The sequence below is a fragment of the Pan troglodytes genome, chromosome X (assembly GCF_028858775.2).
Source record: "Pan troglodytes isolate AG18354 chromosome X, NHGRI_mPanTro3-v2.0_pri, whole genome shotgun sequence".
Taxonomy (NCBI): Eukaryota; Metazoa; Chordata; class Mammalia; order Primates; family Hominidae; genus Pan; species Pan troglodytes.
In genome coordinates, this window is record NC_072421.2 from 104,545,583 (window position 1) to 104,561,292 (window position 15,710).

Sequence of the window (15,710 nt, forward strand, 5' to 3'; positions counted from 1 at the left end):
AATGGTATTGGCTTTCTGAGTTTCCTTAATTAGTGTATATAATGGTCTGGCTATTTCGCCGTACCTGGGAATCTATATTTGGCAGAAACCTGTTATGCCAAGGAACCCTCTTACTTGCTTTAGGGTTTTGGGATGAGGATAAGCCAGTGTAGGCTGGATACGTTCTTCACTGAGGGCCCTGGTGCCTTTGGATAATTTTAGACCTAAGTATTTAACCTGCTGTGAGCAGAGCTGAGCCTTTGGTTTGGAAACCTTGTAGCCACAGGTAGCGAGGAAATTTAAGAGCACTTGGGTGGCTTGATGGCACAAGGTTTCTGAACGGGTGGCTAAAAGCAACCATCTAGATAATTTTAAAGTGCACAATACAGTGGACATTAAGTACATTCACAATGTTGTGCAACCATCACCTCTATCTCACTCCAGAATATTGCCAGCATGCCAAAATGAAACTGGGTAACCATTAAGCAGTAACTCCCCATTCTCTTTCCCCCAACCCCTGGAAACCACTAATATTTCCATCTCTGTTGTATTTGCCTATTCTGGATATTTCATAAATTGAACCATACAATATGTGACTTTTTGTGTCTGGCTTATTCCATAGCATAACGTTTTTGAGGTACAAACATTGTAGCATGTATCAGTACTCAATTCCTTTTCATGGCTGAGTAATATTCCATTGTGTGGCTATATAACACATTTTGTTTCTCCATTCATCAGTTGATGGATATTTGAGTTGTTTTCACCATTTGTCTATTGTGAATAGTGTTACAACAAACGCTAGAGTACAAGTTTTATTTTTTTATTATTATTTTTTTGAGACAGAGTCTTGCTCTGTCGCCCAGGCTGGGGTGCAGTGGCACGATCTTGGCTCACTGCAAGCTCCGCCTCCCAGGTTCACGCCATTCTCCTGCCTCAGCCTCCCGAGTAGCTGGGACTACAGGCGCCCGCCACCACGCCCAGCTAATTTTTTGTATTTTTAGTAAAGACAGGGTTTCATCGTGTTACTCAGGATGGTCTCTATCTCCTGACCTCGTGATCTGCCCGCCTTGGCCTCTCAAAGTGCTGGGATTACAGGCGTGAGCCACTGCACCTGGCCAAGTTTTATTTGAATGACTCATTATTTAATGAACCACATCATAATTCTATGGTTAACTTTTTGAACAGCCAATCTGTTTTCCATAGCAGCTGCCTTCCAGCCATGTATGAGGGTTTGAATTCCTCAAAGTTCTTGTCAACACTTACTTTCCTTCTTAGAAATGTATTCTTATACTCATCCTTGTGGTGTGTAGTGGTATCTCATTGTGGTTTTGATTTGCAATTCCCTAATGACTAGTCAAATCTAAGAACACAAAGATTTATCCCTATGTTTTCATCTAAGAGTTTTATGGTTTTAGCCCTTATATTTAGGTTATCACAACTAACATCATACACAATGGTGAAAGACAAATCTTTTCCCCTATGATCAGGTGGAAGACCACTGAGTATCATGTTAGCTGTGGGCTTTTCATAAATGTTCTTTATCATGTTGAAGAAGTTCCCTTCTATTCCTAGTTTGCTGAGTGTTTTTATCACGAAAGGGTATTAGATTTTGCCAAATGACTTTTCTGCATTAAATGAGATGATCATGTGTTTTTTTCCTTTCTGTCAATGTAACTTATTACATTGATTGATTTTCTTATGTGAATGACCCTTGCATTCCTGGGATAAATCACATATGGTCATGATGTATAATGCTTTTAATACGCTGTTCAGTGTGATTTGCCAGTATTTTCTTGAGGACTTTTGTATCTGTATTCGTAAGGGACATTGGCCTGTAGTTTTCATTTCTTGTGTATTTTTCTGGCTTTGATGGCAGTGTAATACTAGCCTCATAGAATGTGTTAGGAAGTCTTTCCTTCCTTTCCATTTCTTTGAAGAGTTTGAGAAAGATTGGTGTTAATTCTTCTTTAAATGCTTCTAGAATTTACCAGTAGAAATTTCTGTTCCTGGGCTTTTCTTTGTTAGGTTTTTGATTACTGATTCAATCTCTTGTTATAAGTCTATTCAGATTTTTTCTTTGTGCGTCAATTTTGGTAGTTGTGTGTTTCTAGGAATTTGTCCATTTCATCCAGGTAATCTGATTTATGGTGTATAATTATTCTTAGTATTCTCTTATAATCCTTTTTATTTTTGTAAGGCTGACAGTAATATTCCCATTTTAATTTCTTAAATAAATTGAATCTTCTTTTTCTTAACCACTATAGGTAATGGTTTGCCAATTTTGGTGATCTTCTCAAATAATCTTTTTTTTTTCATTTTAATGGTTATATTGGTTTCCTAGTCCCTATTTCATTTATCTTAACTATTATCTTTTTTTTGGGGGGGGGGCAGGGTCTCACCCTGTCACCCAGACTGGAGTGCAGTGGTACAACCATGGATCGCTGCAGCGATCATGTGATTCTCCCACCTCAGCCCCCTAAGTAGCTGGGACTATAGGCATAAGCCACAACGCCCAGCTAATTTTTAAATTTTTTTGTAGAGACGAGGTCTCACTACATTACCCAGGCAGGTCTCAAACTCCTGGGTTCAAGCAATCCTCCCACCTTGGCCTCTCAGAGTACTGGGATTACAGACATGAGCCACTGTGCCCAACCCTTAGCTATAATCTTTACTATTTCCTTCCTTCTACTAGTTTTCAGTTTACTTTGATTTCATTTTTATAGTTCCTTAAGGTGTAAAGCTGGGTTATTGATCTGAGATCGTTCTTTATTTAAAAAAAATAGATGTTTGCACTTTAAAAATATGCATTTGAGCACCGCTTTTGCTGCATCCCATAATTTTTGGTATGTTGTGTTTTTGTTTTCATTTGTCTCTTTTTGTTATATTAGTTGTTTAAGCATCTTTCATTTAATTTTAACTCATTTGTGGATTTTCCAGTTTTACTTCTGTTCTTCATTTCTACTTTCATTCCATTGGATTTGGAGAAGACACTTCATATTGTTTCAATCTTTTACAATTTATTGAGACTTGATTTGTGGCCTAACGTACAATCTGTCCTAGAGAATAGTCTTCCATGCGCACTGGAGAATAATGTGAATTCTGTTGTTCTTGGGTGTTCTATAGATTGTCTGTTAGGTTTAAGTGATTTTAAACGTTTAAGTACTCTATTTACTTCAAAAGCACAGGCAACAAAAGCAAACAAATGGGATTATATTAAGCTAAAAAACTTCTGCATAGCAAAGGAAACAATCAACAGAGCAAAAAGAACCTACAGAAGGAGAAAATATTTGCAAACTACTCACCCAACAGGGGATTAATATTCAGACTATACAAGGAACTCAACATCTCAACAGCAACAAAACAAACTGTGATTTTAAAATGGGCCAGTGATCTGAACAGACATTTCTCAAAAGAAAACATACAAATTGCCAACAAATACATGAAGAAATACTCAACATCACTAATCATCAGGAAAATGCAAATCAAAACCACACTGAGGCCAGGCGTGGTGGCTCATGCCTGTAATCCCAGCACTTAGGGAGGCTGAGGCGGGTGGATCACTTGAGGTCAGGAGTTCAAGACAAACCTGGTCAACATGGTGAAACCCTGTCTCTACTAAAAATACAAAATTTGCCAGGCGTGGTGGCACACACCTGTAATCCCAGCTACTTGGGAGGCTGAGGCAGGAGAATCACTTGAACCTGGGAGGCGGAGGTTGCAGTGAGCAGAGATTGCGCCATTGCACTCCAGCCTGGGCAACAAGAGCAAAACTCCGTCTCAAAAAAAAAAAAAAAAAAAAAAAGATGATCTTTGATAGCAACAAGGACACTTTGTCTATTGTAATAATCTAACACTTACTGAGTTCATACCAGGCACTATTCAAAACACCTTACATGTATTAATTCTCACAACCACCCTGTGAGGTAATAGTATTATTGCTCTCATTTAAAAAATGAGAAAACGACTGTGTAGTGAGTTTAACTTACTCAGGTTCACACAGGTAGTAAATAGTGGCCAGATTTGGTTATAGAGCTAGTAAATGGTAAAGACAGTGTATGGTAGAGCCATACACTGGGAATATGGCATTAGATCACATGCCCTTAACCATTATACTGTTCCGTAAGTGGAGGAAGCTACAGTGTAGGCACAAAGGTAAGTAGGTGGTAGATTTGTATTGAAAGAATAAGGGCCTCGTGTCAGGCTGCTATAACAAAGTACCACAGACTGAGTAGCTTATAAACATAAATTTCTCCCAATTTGGAGGCTGTACATCTGAGATCAGGGTACCCTCATGGTCAGGTTCCGGTGAGGACCCTCTTCCAGGTTGCAGACTACTGAAGTCTCCCTGTATCCTCACATGGCAGAGAGACAGCACTCTTGGGTCTCTTTTTTTTGTTTCTGATCCCCTTACCTACCAGATGGGATCTAAACTCCCACAGTGCTTTGCATCTTTCTTTACATCTTTCTTTACGGTACTCATCACTTTATGTTACAGCTTACAAACAGGTTTCTTACCTCCCCTATAAGCTGAGAGATTCTTGAAGGTAGTGACTCATATATTTATTGTTTAACCTAGTACCCCAATGGCATCTTAGAGAATGTCTTATAAGTAGTAATGATACATATGTTTTTCTTAAGGGCATTAACCCCATCCTGAGGCCCCGCCCTTCTGACTTAATTATCTCTCAAAGGCCCCAATTCCTCAAACCATCACATTGGGGTTTAGGATTTTAACATATTAATTTTGAGGAGTCACATTCAGTCTATAACAATGAGGAGGTTCTCAATGAGAACACATGGACACAGGTAGGGGAACAACACACACTGGGGCCTGTGGGGTGGGGTGGGCGGAAGGGGAGGGAGAGCATCAGGATAAATAGCTAATGCATGTGGGGGTTAATACCTAGGTGATGGGCTGATAAGTGCAGCAAACCACCATGGCACATGTTTACCTATGTAACAAACCTGCACGTCCTGCATATGTATCCTGGAACTTTGAATTAAATTAAATTAAACAAACAATGAGGAAGTTCTGGTTTGACTGCCAACATGATATTTTATTGCACGGTTGTACTATAATTTTAAACCAATCAGTCCCCTATTGATGAAATTTTGTTTCCAGGTTTTTGCTATTACGATGCAATGAATATTCTTGTGCCTATCTCTTTGAACACATGTAAGTATTTCTATATAATAGATATAAAAATGTGGATTTTCTAAATCTACATACTTAAAATTTTAATAGATAATGCCAAATGCCCTCCCCAAAGGTTATACTTACTTATACTCCCATCCAAAGCCTACAAGAGTGTCTATTTTCCGTACCCTTAGCAACATTTAGTGTTATCAGTTTTTATATCTGACATTCTGACAGGTTAAAAAATGACAACTCAACATCTAGTGCCCAGATCTTGGTTTCTAAAAGTCATTTCCCAATAAAAGGAAGTAGGGATCCATGCAGAAATGATTAATTCCAGTGCTAGGGTAGGGAAAAAAACAAGATGAGCCTGGAACATCTTGTGGTACCAGAAAACAAGGAAGTGGGCAAAAATTGGGGACATGTCTAAGAACAGAGGGGCCAACCTGAAGGAGCTCCTAATGGCCAAAGGTAGAAGAATTTGAGCAACAAAACAATGACAATATTAGGTTATAAGCCATAGAGTAAAATAAACATCCATGTTGATCTAAATACATGAGAAAATAAGCAGATGGGACATCTTCCTTACAGAATTTCAATATAGAGTGAAAAAAAAAAAAGAAAATCACTGCTGCTGTCTGAATGTGCCTTCTCAAATTCATATGCTGAAACTTAATCATCAATGTGATCAATGTGATAGTATTAAGTGGTGGGTCTCTAGGAGATGATTAAGTCATGAGGGTGGAGCCCTCATGATTGGGATCAATGATGTTATAAAAAGGGATTTGCCCTTTTTACCCTGTACCTCCGCCATAAAAGGGAGCAGCGTTCTTCCCCTCTGGAGGATGTAGCAACAAAGTATCATCTTGGAAGGAGAGAATAGCCTTCACCAGACACTGAACCTGCCAAAACCTTGATCTTGGACTTCTAGTTTCCAGAACTGTGAGAAATAAGTATCTGTTCTTTAAAAATTACCCTGCCTCCATTTTTTTTTATTGTTGTTATAGTAGCACAAACAGACTAAGACAATCCCCACTAGGTAAACACTACCGTAATAATTGCTGCTGTCAAGAACCATTGATGAATGCTAAAAGTAGTGGGCAAAAGTATGATGGGAAACAGAATATTTGAACAGCCTCAATGCATCTTCCAGAAGGTATTTAGTAATTGTAAAGAGGAAAACTGTAACTTTACAGTAAAGAAATCCAGCAAACACCCCTTTAAGCAAGTGATCAAGGTTAACATCACCAGTATTAAAAATTATCATCAAATATGTCCTGATATAATGCACTAAAAAGGGCTAAAAATCACTTTTGTGGCATTCTCACCAAAAACACAAAACATGAAAAAACATCAGACAGACCCTCATTAGGGACATTATACAATATAACTGACCAGTATAGTACTCTTCAAAATTGTCATGGTCATCAAAGACAGACTGAGAACTGTCACAAATAGTAACAGAATAAGGAGATAAAAAATGCAATGTGGCATCCTGGATTTGATCCTGGATCAGGAAAGGACATTAATGGGACAACTGGCAAAATTAAAATAAGGTCTAAAATAGTTAATAGTGTTGTATCAATATTAGTTTCCTGATTTTGATAACTGTACTATAGTTAAGTAAGATGTTAGCATTAGGGGAAGTTGAGTGAGGATATATGACAACTCTCTTATTATTTTTACAACTTTTCTATAAATCTAAAAGGCTTTTTGAAAATGAGAGCCCACTGTCTTAATCTGCATTACTACTCTGAGCATTTGTCTTAGTTTATTGGTCATTTATATTTTCTTTTCAACACATTTCCTTTTCCCACTTTTTTATTGGATTTTTTAATGTATACTAAAAAGTTATATACATTGTACACTAAGAAATTAGCTCCTTGTATGGGATAAATATATTTTCCAGCTTGTCCTTTGATTTTTTAAAATGGTGGGCTTATATGTATATGTGTATACGAATTTTTTCCTTTCTTTTTTTTAGAGACAGTGTCTTGCTATGTTGCCCAGTCTGCTCTTGAACTCCTAGCATCAAGTGATCCTCCTGCCTTGGCCTCCGAAAGTGTCGAGGTTACTCGCATGAGCCACCATGCCTGGCCTACGAATGTTTCTAACTGATGATTTCTGCTGACCTGTGGGCAGAAAATAAGGAATGGTAGCAAAGTGGCTTTAAGTTTTCAACTGTAATCAAAAGGCCACAGAATAAAAAACTACTTAACAGAAATGACCGTCTCTCCAAGTTTTTCTTTCCTCCATAAAAATAACATTTATTTAAAAAAATTACACACAGTAAAATTCATCCTTTTTAGTGTACAAGCCTATGGGTTTTGACAAATGCATATACTTATGTAACTACAATAAAGACACGGAAAATTTCAATTATTAAGACAAATTCCTCATGCTACCACTTTGTAGTCAAGGAGCATTCCAACCTTAACCCCTGACATCCACTGAAGTTTTTTCTCCATCCCTATTGTTTTGCTTTTTGAGAAAATAATATGAATGGAATCAAACAGTAAGTAGCCTTTTGAGTTTGGCTTCTTTTACTTAGTAAAATGCATTTAAGATTCATCCAAGTGGTTGCATGTGTATTTCATTAGTTTATTGCTGAGTAGGATTCCATTGCATGGATATACTACGGTTTATCTATGCACCAGTTGAAGGATATCCTTCATTTTTATGTTCCTCAATTGCAGTGGTCTGTAGGTCTAGTAAAAAGCAGAGGTGAAATTTTCTACCTAACAGGAAGCATTTCCTTCTAAAAAGTCCAGCTTAGAAGTATGCCCCTGGTAACATGTATCAGAGGCTATATCAGGATAATTTATTCCTTGTCACTTAACTATGTCTGAAATTAGAGTGTTAATCCTAAGTGAGCAGTATATCAAAGGAATAGGAGTTTGTCCTGAGTATAGTTAGATGATATCCCCAGAGTAGGCCTGACAAATATTCTGGAAGCCATGCCATTGGCAGAATATTTTTTTAAAAATTTCTTTTTAGTTAAAAAAAAAAAAATGAAAAAAGTAAAAATCACCCCAAAATCACACCACTTTAAAAATTTTACAACGTGAAAGTCCTCCTTCAGCCTATTCAATCCCACTTCCAAAGGTTTATAACTTTCTATGTCTATTTCCCAGCTTTTTCTTAAATTTATTCAGAAATATCTATATACATACATACTATACATAAATGAATGCTTTTGCATAAAAATGTATTCATACTATACATATTTCTGCATCTTGTTTATTAACTTAATACACAACCTTGGACATGAGTATAGGTCATAATATATTCATAGATACACTTCACTATTTTAATGGCTGCATAGTATTGTACTAAATAGATGTACCATAAGTTATTTACCCATTTTCCTATTGATGGACATCCCTACTTTTGTGAGTTTTATTGAGATATAATTCATACACCACAAAATTCACCCATTTAAAGTGTACAATTCCTGGTTTTTAGTATATTCAGAGTTGTGAAATCACCACCACGACCAATTTTAGAACACTTTCATCAACCTCTAAAGAAACTTCATGCACTTCAACTGTTACCCCAGCCCTTCCCATTCCCCCCAACTCTGTGCTAGCCCTAAGCAACCACTAATCCACTTTCTATCTCTATATATTTGCCAATTCTGGACACTTCATATAAATAGTATCATATAATATGTAGTCTTTTGTGACTGGCTTCTTGCACTGAGCATATTCCGAGTTCTTCCATGTTGTAGTATGTGTCAGAAGTGTTCACCACTCTTCCACTTTTTGAAAAAGTTTGTGAAGAATTTGTATTAATTTTTCATTAAAAGTTTTGTAGAATTCATTTAAGAAGCTATTTCAGCCTGGGCTCTTCTTTGTGGGTATCTTTTCAAAAACTCATTTAACCTATTTACTTGATATAGGTTTATTCAAGTTTTCTACTTCTGAATTGGTTTTGGTAGTTTGTGTCTTCCTAGGAATTTGTCCACTTCATTGATAATTTATTGACATAAAATTATTCATAATATGCTTTCATAATCTTTTTTATTTCTACAAGTTCAGTTGAAATGTTCCCTCCTTCATTTCTGATTTTAGTAATTTGATTCTCCTTTTTTCCTGGTCAGTCTAGCAGAAGGTGTGTCAGTTTTACTGATCTTTTTATAGAATCAACTTTTGGTTGCATTGATTTTTCTCTACTTTTTTTCACTCTATTTCATTTATTCTCATCTAATCTTTTATATTTCCTTCTTTCTCCTGGCTCTAGGTTTAGTTTGCTCTTCTTTTTCCAGGGTCTTAAGGTGTAAAGTGAGGTTAGTGCTATGGTCTTTCTTCTTTTTTTTTTTTTTTTTTTTTGAGACGGAGTCTCGCTCTGTTGCCCAGGCTGGAGTGCAGTGGCGCAATCTTGGCTCACTGCAAGCTCTGCCTCCCAGGTTCACACCATTCTCCTGCCTCAGCCTCCCGAGTAGCTGGGACTACAGGTGCCCACGACCACGCCTGGCTAATTTTTTGTATTTTTAGTAGAGACAGGGTTTCACCATGTTACCCAGAATGGTCTCGATCTCCTGACCCCATGATCTCCACCCGCCCCGGCCTCCCAAAGTGCTGGGATTACAGGCGTAAGCCACTGTGCCTGGTCTTTTTTCTTCTTAAGTACAGGCATTTATACCTATAAATTTCCCTGTAAACACTGCTTTAGCTGCATCTTGTAAGTTTTGGTTTGTTGTGTCTTCATTATCACTCATCTCAAAGGGTTTTGTAATTTCCCTTATGATTTTTTTCTTTGACACATTTTTTTTTTTTTTGGTAATGACAGGGTCTTGCTGTGTTGCCCAGGCTGGTCTTGAATTCCTGGTCTCAAGGGATCCAAGGAATCCTCCCACTTCGGCCTACCAAAGTGCTGAGATTTCAGGCGTGAGCTACTGCACCCAGCCAGTCACTTACAAGTGTGTCTGATTTCCACATATTTGTGAGTTTCCCAACTTTTCATTGTTTTCTAACTTCATCCCATGTGGTCAGAGGGCATGCTTTGCATGATTTCAGTCTACTTATATTTATTAAGGCTTGTTTTATGCTTTAACTTATAGCCTATTTTGGAGATGTTTCATATGCACTTGAGAAGAATATGTATTCTGATGTTGGGTGGAAAGTTCTATAGATGTCTTTTAGGTCAATTTGCCTTATAATGTTGTTCAAGTCTTCTATTTCCTGGTTTATCTTCTGTCTAGGTGCTCTATTATTGAAAAAGGGGTATTGAATATTCCATCTCTTTTTATGGACTTATCTGTTTCTCCTTTCCTTTCAGTTTTTGCTTCATGTATTTTGGGCTCTACTGTTAGATGCATATATATTTATAGTTGTTACATCTTCCTGATGTATTGACCCTTTTATCATTGTAACATTTTACTCTTTATCTCCAGTAACATTTTTTTAAGTCTATTTTGTCTGGTATTAGAATAGCCACTCCAGCTTTCTTATGGCTGTTGTCTGTGTGATATATTTGTTTTCCATCCTTTTACCTTTAATCTCTTTCTATCTTCTAATCTAAAGTGTGTCTCGAATAGATGGCATGAAGTTGAATCAGACTTGTTTCTGACATCTCTGCCTTTTATAGTATTGCTTAATCCATGCACATTGTTATTTTGATATAGGAAGACTTATGACTGCCATTTTATTGTTTTTGATATGCCTCAAGCTTTTTGCTTCTCCATTCCTTCTTTTGCATTATTTCATAATGTGATATTTACATTTCTTTAATAATATTTTTGATTTTTTAAAAGTTATTTCCTTAGTGGTTGCTCTAGGGCTTACCATACACATCTTAACTAAACAGAATAGGCTTCAGATAAACACTAACTTAATTCCAATGTAACAACCCTATTCCTATATAAACCCATCCCCCGCTTTGTGGTATTATTGTTATATATGTTATTCCTATACATTACAAACCCAACACACATTATTATAATTACTTAATATAATTTTACATCTTTAAAAGAAGCTGAGAGAAGAATAAGTATATGTTTATAGTTTTTTTATATTAAACTTATTTCCTATTTCACGTTCTCTCCATTTGTTCCTGTGGATTTGTCTTACCATCTGGAGTCAGTTCTTTAGTACAAGACAGTTTTGCTTCCACTCAGCTTCTTCAACCTGTTATCGGCAAATATATTATATTTTATATGTTATAGGCCAAACGATGCAACTATATACATATTGTTTTATACAACTGTGTTTTACATTAGTTAAGAGAAAAAAGAAAAATGCATAGATTGTTTCTGATAATTACATAATTATTTTTGCCTGTGCTCTTTTTCTGCATGTGTGTAGATTCAGATTACTGTCTGAGGTCACTTGCTTTCAGGCTGAAGAACTTCCTTTTGTATTTCCAGCAAGTCAGGTCTGCCAGCAACAAATTCTCTTGGTTTTTGATTATGTGAGATGTTTTATTTCACGTTCATTTTTGAAAAATAGTTTTATTGTATATAGGATTATTGGTTGACAGTTATTTTCTTTGAACACTTTGAATGTGTTATTCCACTGCCACTGCCATTGTTTCTGAGGGGAAGTCAACTACTAATTTTATTTGGGTTCCTTGGTAAGTGATGGCTCATTTTTCTCGTATTGCTGTTAAGATTTTCTTTTCGTTTTTGGGTTTTAGCATTTTTCTTATGATGTATCTGTTTGTAATTTCTTTTTCTTCTGGGATGTATAGGTTAATGTCTCTCATCAAATCGGGGGTATTTATAGCCATTATTTCTTAGAATATTTTTCTGCTCCTTCTTTTCTTTTCCTTTTTTCCTGTACTCCCATTAGAAATATGTAGGAATGCTTAATGGTGTCACACAGGTTCTATACTCTTGTTCAATTTTATTCATTGTTTTCCTTTCTGTTCTTCAGCCTGGATAATATCTCAGTTCATCTTCACAACCCAGTGAGGTAAGTAGCATTATTATCCTCACTTTATAGATGAAAAATGTGAGGCTCAGATTAAGTGACTTGCCAAGATCATAGAATGTTAAGTGTGGCTGTACAGGTCTGACTCCAGTTTGTACTACTTCCTCTCCGTATATTGTCTTTTTATTTTCCAGCAACCATAAACAACTGGGGGATTTGTGACTGGCATCCTCTTTTCTAGAGAACGCTTTATTTCCATTTCCCTTTGGCATTCTTTGCTTGTATGTTCCTCTTCTAAAATTCATATGCCTAATATTTAACATATATTAGACACTTAATCAATGTTTATTGCTTTGAATTCAATGATACTCAATGGTTGCTAGCTTAAATGGCTGTGAGAACACCAACATTTTGATCTAAAATATTTCACTAGAAAAATATATAGCTTTTTGAAGACTGATAACTTGTGGAGGAAGCATTCATTAAATAAGTCAACTGACTTATGAAACTACCTACTATTACTGCTGATAGTTCTGACTTAATAGCATTTGTTGATGCTTAGGCCTGGGGGTCCTACTCTTTTATTTACTAGGTGGATGAAATATGGCAAATGGGCTCTAGTAAAGAAATATTTCAACATTTAATTAGTTTTTTATTTCTGTATATACGAAGCAGTCTAAGAAAGAATGTTATCTCTAGAGACAAATATTGAGGACCCCAGAAAAATTATAAAGATTTTTAAAAATCCTTAGGAATAATCCGTTGTAATTCATCCTGAGAAAATAATACTCTTTGCACTTTACCCTTCATACTCAGCATATCATCTGTCCTATATAGTCTTCAATTATATAATAGAAAATGTTTTCTACCAGTTCTCTCCAAAAGCTGAAATTACTTTTTTCCCCTCCCTCAGTTAGTTTTTCCTCTTCAACTCCAAACAAACTGGTGTCTATAAATAAATCCTAGATCCAAGATTCCAATTCAAGAAAGACCATCCAGGACCCACAATTTATATATATTCTAGCTACCACTAATTTCTGTAGTGCTACCTGTAGCACATGATATGAGAGAAGTCGCTTGGAGATTTGACCGTTGCTTTTTGTTCTTTCCAAACTCTATCACCAATATTTTCCCATGTAGTTTGTATCCATTTACTAGATGCAATGCTTGCCATGCTATCTCCTTATCTAAAAGAGAAAGAAAAAATTTCAATTTACATAGGACTTAAGAATTCAATTCTATTCCAGGTCTAGTTTAGATTATTTTGCCTTGGAGTTAAATGTAAGCTATAAGGCCATATAGTCATTTGATTTGATCATTTTTTCTATAATCTCCCATTTGCATTATTAAGCAAAATTAAATTAATGGCAAAAATAATAACAATAAAAACTCAAAATGGGTGTTTGAGGGTGTCTCCTAATTCAAAGAAACAAGTAGAGAAACAAAGACATAGGCAGCGTGCTAAAGAACTCTAAGCTATTAGTAATTATACACAAGTCTCTATCTTAGGTAACAGATTATAGGTATTATTAGAATCAATCATTTTCAAAATGAGTAACACAAAAGAAGTTATCATGTTATCGAGGGCACTTTGCCACTTTTTTTTCAGTGGGAGAGTGGTTCTGGGCCACCTTATTGGGATAAATAAGTATAAGAACACTTGTAGGCATATTGAAGGTTGAAATATAAGAATATATACTACATGTCAGGAGTATTCAACTTATGGGTCTAAGAGCCTGGATGTAAGAAATAAGGAAGAGATGATTTATGGCCAGGAGTTTGTGGAATCCTAAGTAGACAAGTAGACTAAACCAATTTTGTTTCATATATATATGTACTACAAATTTTTTTAAGTGTATAGCTTTCAAGATTAGTAAAACAGCTACACATTTTAAAGTACTTGCTTTAAAAAGCCTTTTTATTATGTATTTTTTCAATTAATACATCGTATTATGTGGGGCACCCATAAACGGTTTTTTAAATTTAAAAGGGGTTCTTACACTTGAAAAGACTGAAAACCACTGGTATAGCGGATTTAAAAACCTTCAGTATGATAGGAAAGATGATACAAGACTGTATGAAAACAATGGAGGGGAGTTTGGCAGTATTCATGTGTAAAACCACTTGCCCACATATAGATTAATAGGCTATTTAGAAATGACGATACTTTAGGGACAATGAAAGGTACAGATCCTACAAAGCCTTCCCCCAAAACAACATATTATCTGGTCTGTCATAGAAACTGAAATTCGCATATTATTCTTCCAGTTGGATTAGAAGCTATGCATTAATTAATATGCAAATAATATTTAGAAGACTGTATCATCATCTACTAATTATGAATTAGTAATAAATTAGTATATTGGCTTGCTCTCACTTAGTCCTAAAGGAACAGCGCATAAGCCAAGTACATGTGTTCTGATCAGAATACTAATACATTAATTAATGAGTAATCTAATTATAACTTGGACTAGAAATACTATTGTCAGTGAAGGGAGTACAGATTTTGGTAGGGTAAGAAGGAAGTACCAAGACTGGGAAAAACTGAGGACACTGGGGTAGTGTGGCCATGCACTGTCAATGGAGGAGAGGAAACAGGAAGAAACACTGAAAACATATTTTTCGTTCATTGTCTTGTTCTCACATGCTGCGGAGAAATCAAAGGACTATATCTAAATTAGAGAGGTTATAGGTAATCTCTAGCGAACTGAGGGGCAACTGAGTAATCATCTGGATGAAACTACTTACTGGGAAAGGTGATAAAAGCCTGGCCCCTCATTCGTCCAGTCATCATTCGGAATTGAATTGGAGGTCCTTTTTTCTCCTGGAACCGAGCGAACAATGAGACAAGATCTCTTTCAGTCACCCGAGGGCTAAGGTTCTTCAGGTATAACACCTAAAACAAATTGAGGATCAACCAAAATATCATATAAAGGAGGTAAGGCACTCTTTTTTTTTTCTTTTTGAGACAAAGTCTCACTCTGTCACCCAGGCTGGAGTGCAGTGGCGCAATCTCTGCTCACTGCAACCTTGGCCTCCCAGGCTCAAGTGATTCTCATGCCTCAGCCTCCCGAGTAGCTGGGATTACAGTCATGTGCCACCACACCTGGCTAATTTTTGTATTTTTAGTAGACATGGGGTTTCACCATGTTGTCCAGGCTGGTCTTGAACTCCCAAACTCAGGTGATCCACCCGCCTTGGCCTCCCAAAATGCTGGGATTACAGGCGTGAGACACCATGCCCAGCCGTAAGAAAACTCTTTCATTATGATTAGAATTAGTTTCACATAAAAATGGTGGATTGAACACATTCATTTAATTTCATTCCATCCAGAAAACTCTCTAAAACTACGGGCACTTAAAAAAAACAAAACAAAAAACACAAATCAACAAGGTCAGGAGGAACAAGAAAAGGAGACAACAGCAATAATAATCTGGAAGATGAAAAATAATTGGATGAGCAGGAACCAACTCAGCACACTGAAGAAAGCTGAATTTTAAACTGGTAGTGGAGAGAGCCAAGAACACACCCGTCACCACTTAAGAATCCTTAAATAGTTCAGGAACTGATAATTTCACTTCCCTTCAGAAATAAATGTGAAGGGATGGGGTTAAAATAAGGCAAATCAGTTGAAGGCTGTCTAAAAGCCAATATGATTTTTAAATACCCTCCCTCACGATATGCTATGGGGTAAAAGATAACTTGCCAATCCTGGTAGAAAA

At 36.4% G+C, this 15,710-nt stretch overlaps 1 protein-coding gene across 17 annotated transcripts in view; it reads right to left on the reverse strand.

The window, feature by feature from the left end:
* Positions 1-8,340: 8,340 nt before the first annotated feature.
* Positions 8,341-15,710, reverse strand: part of RBM41 (RNA binding motif protein 41) — a 56,440-nt gene continuing 49,070 nt past the window's right edge. For 6 of the 17 annotated variants that reach the window (XM_063804000.1, XM_016943618.4, XM_054676453.2 and 3 more), the window contains 2 exons: positions 14,737-14,884; positions 12,620-13,175 (listed from right to left, as the gene is read on the reverse strand). In XM_063804000.1, the coding sequence (XP_063660070.1) occupies positions 13,009-13,175; positions 14,737-14,884 (315 nt within the window). In that variant the 3' untranslated portion in view covers positions 12,620-13,008. Of the gene's footprint in view, positions 12,298-12,619; positions 13,176-14,736; positions 14,885-15,710 lie in introns of those variants that run through there. The other 11 variants (XM_063804003.1, XM_063803999.1, XM_054676462.2 and 8 more) reach the window with 6 other exon arrangements.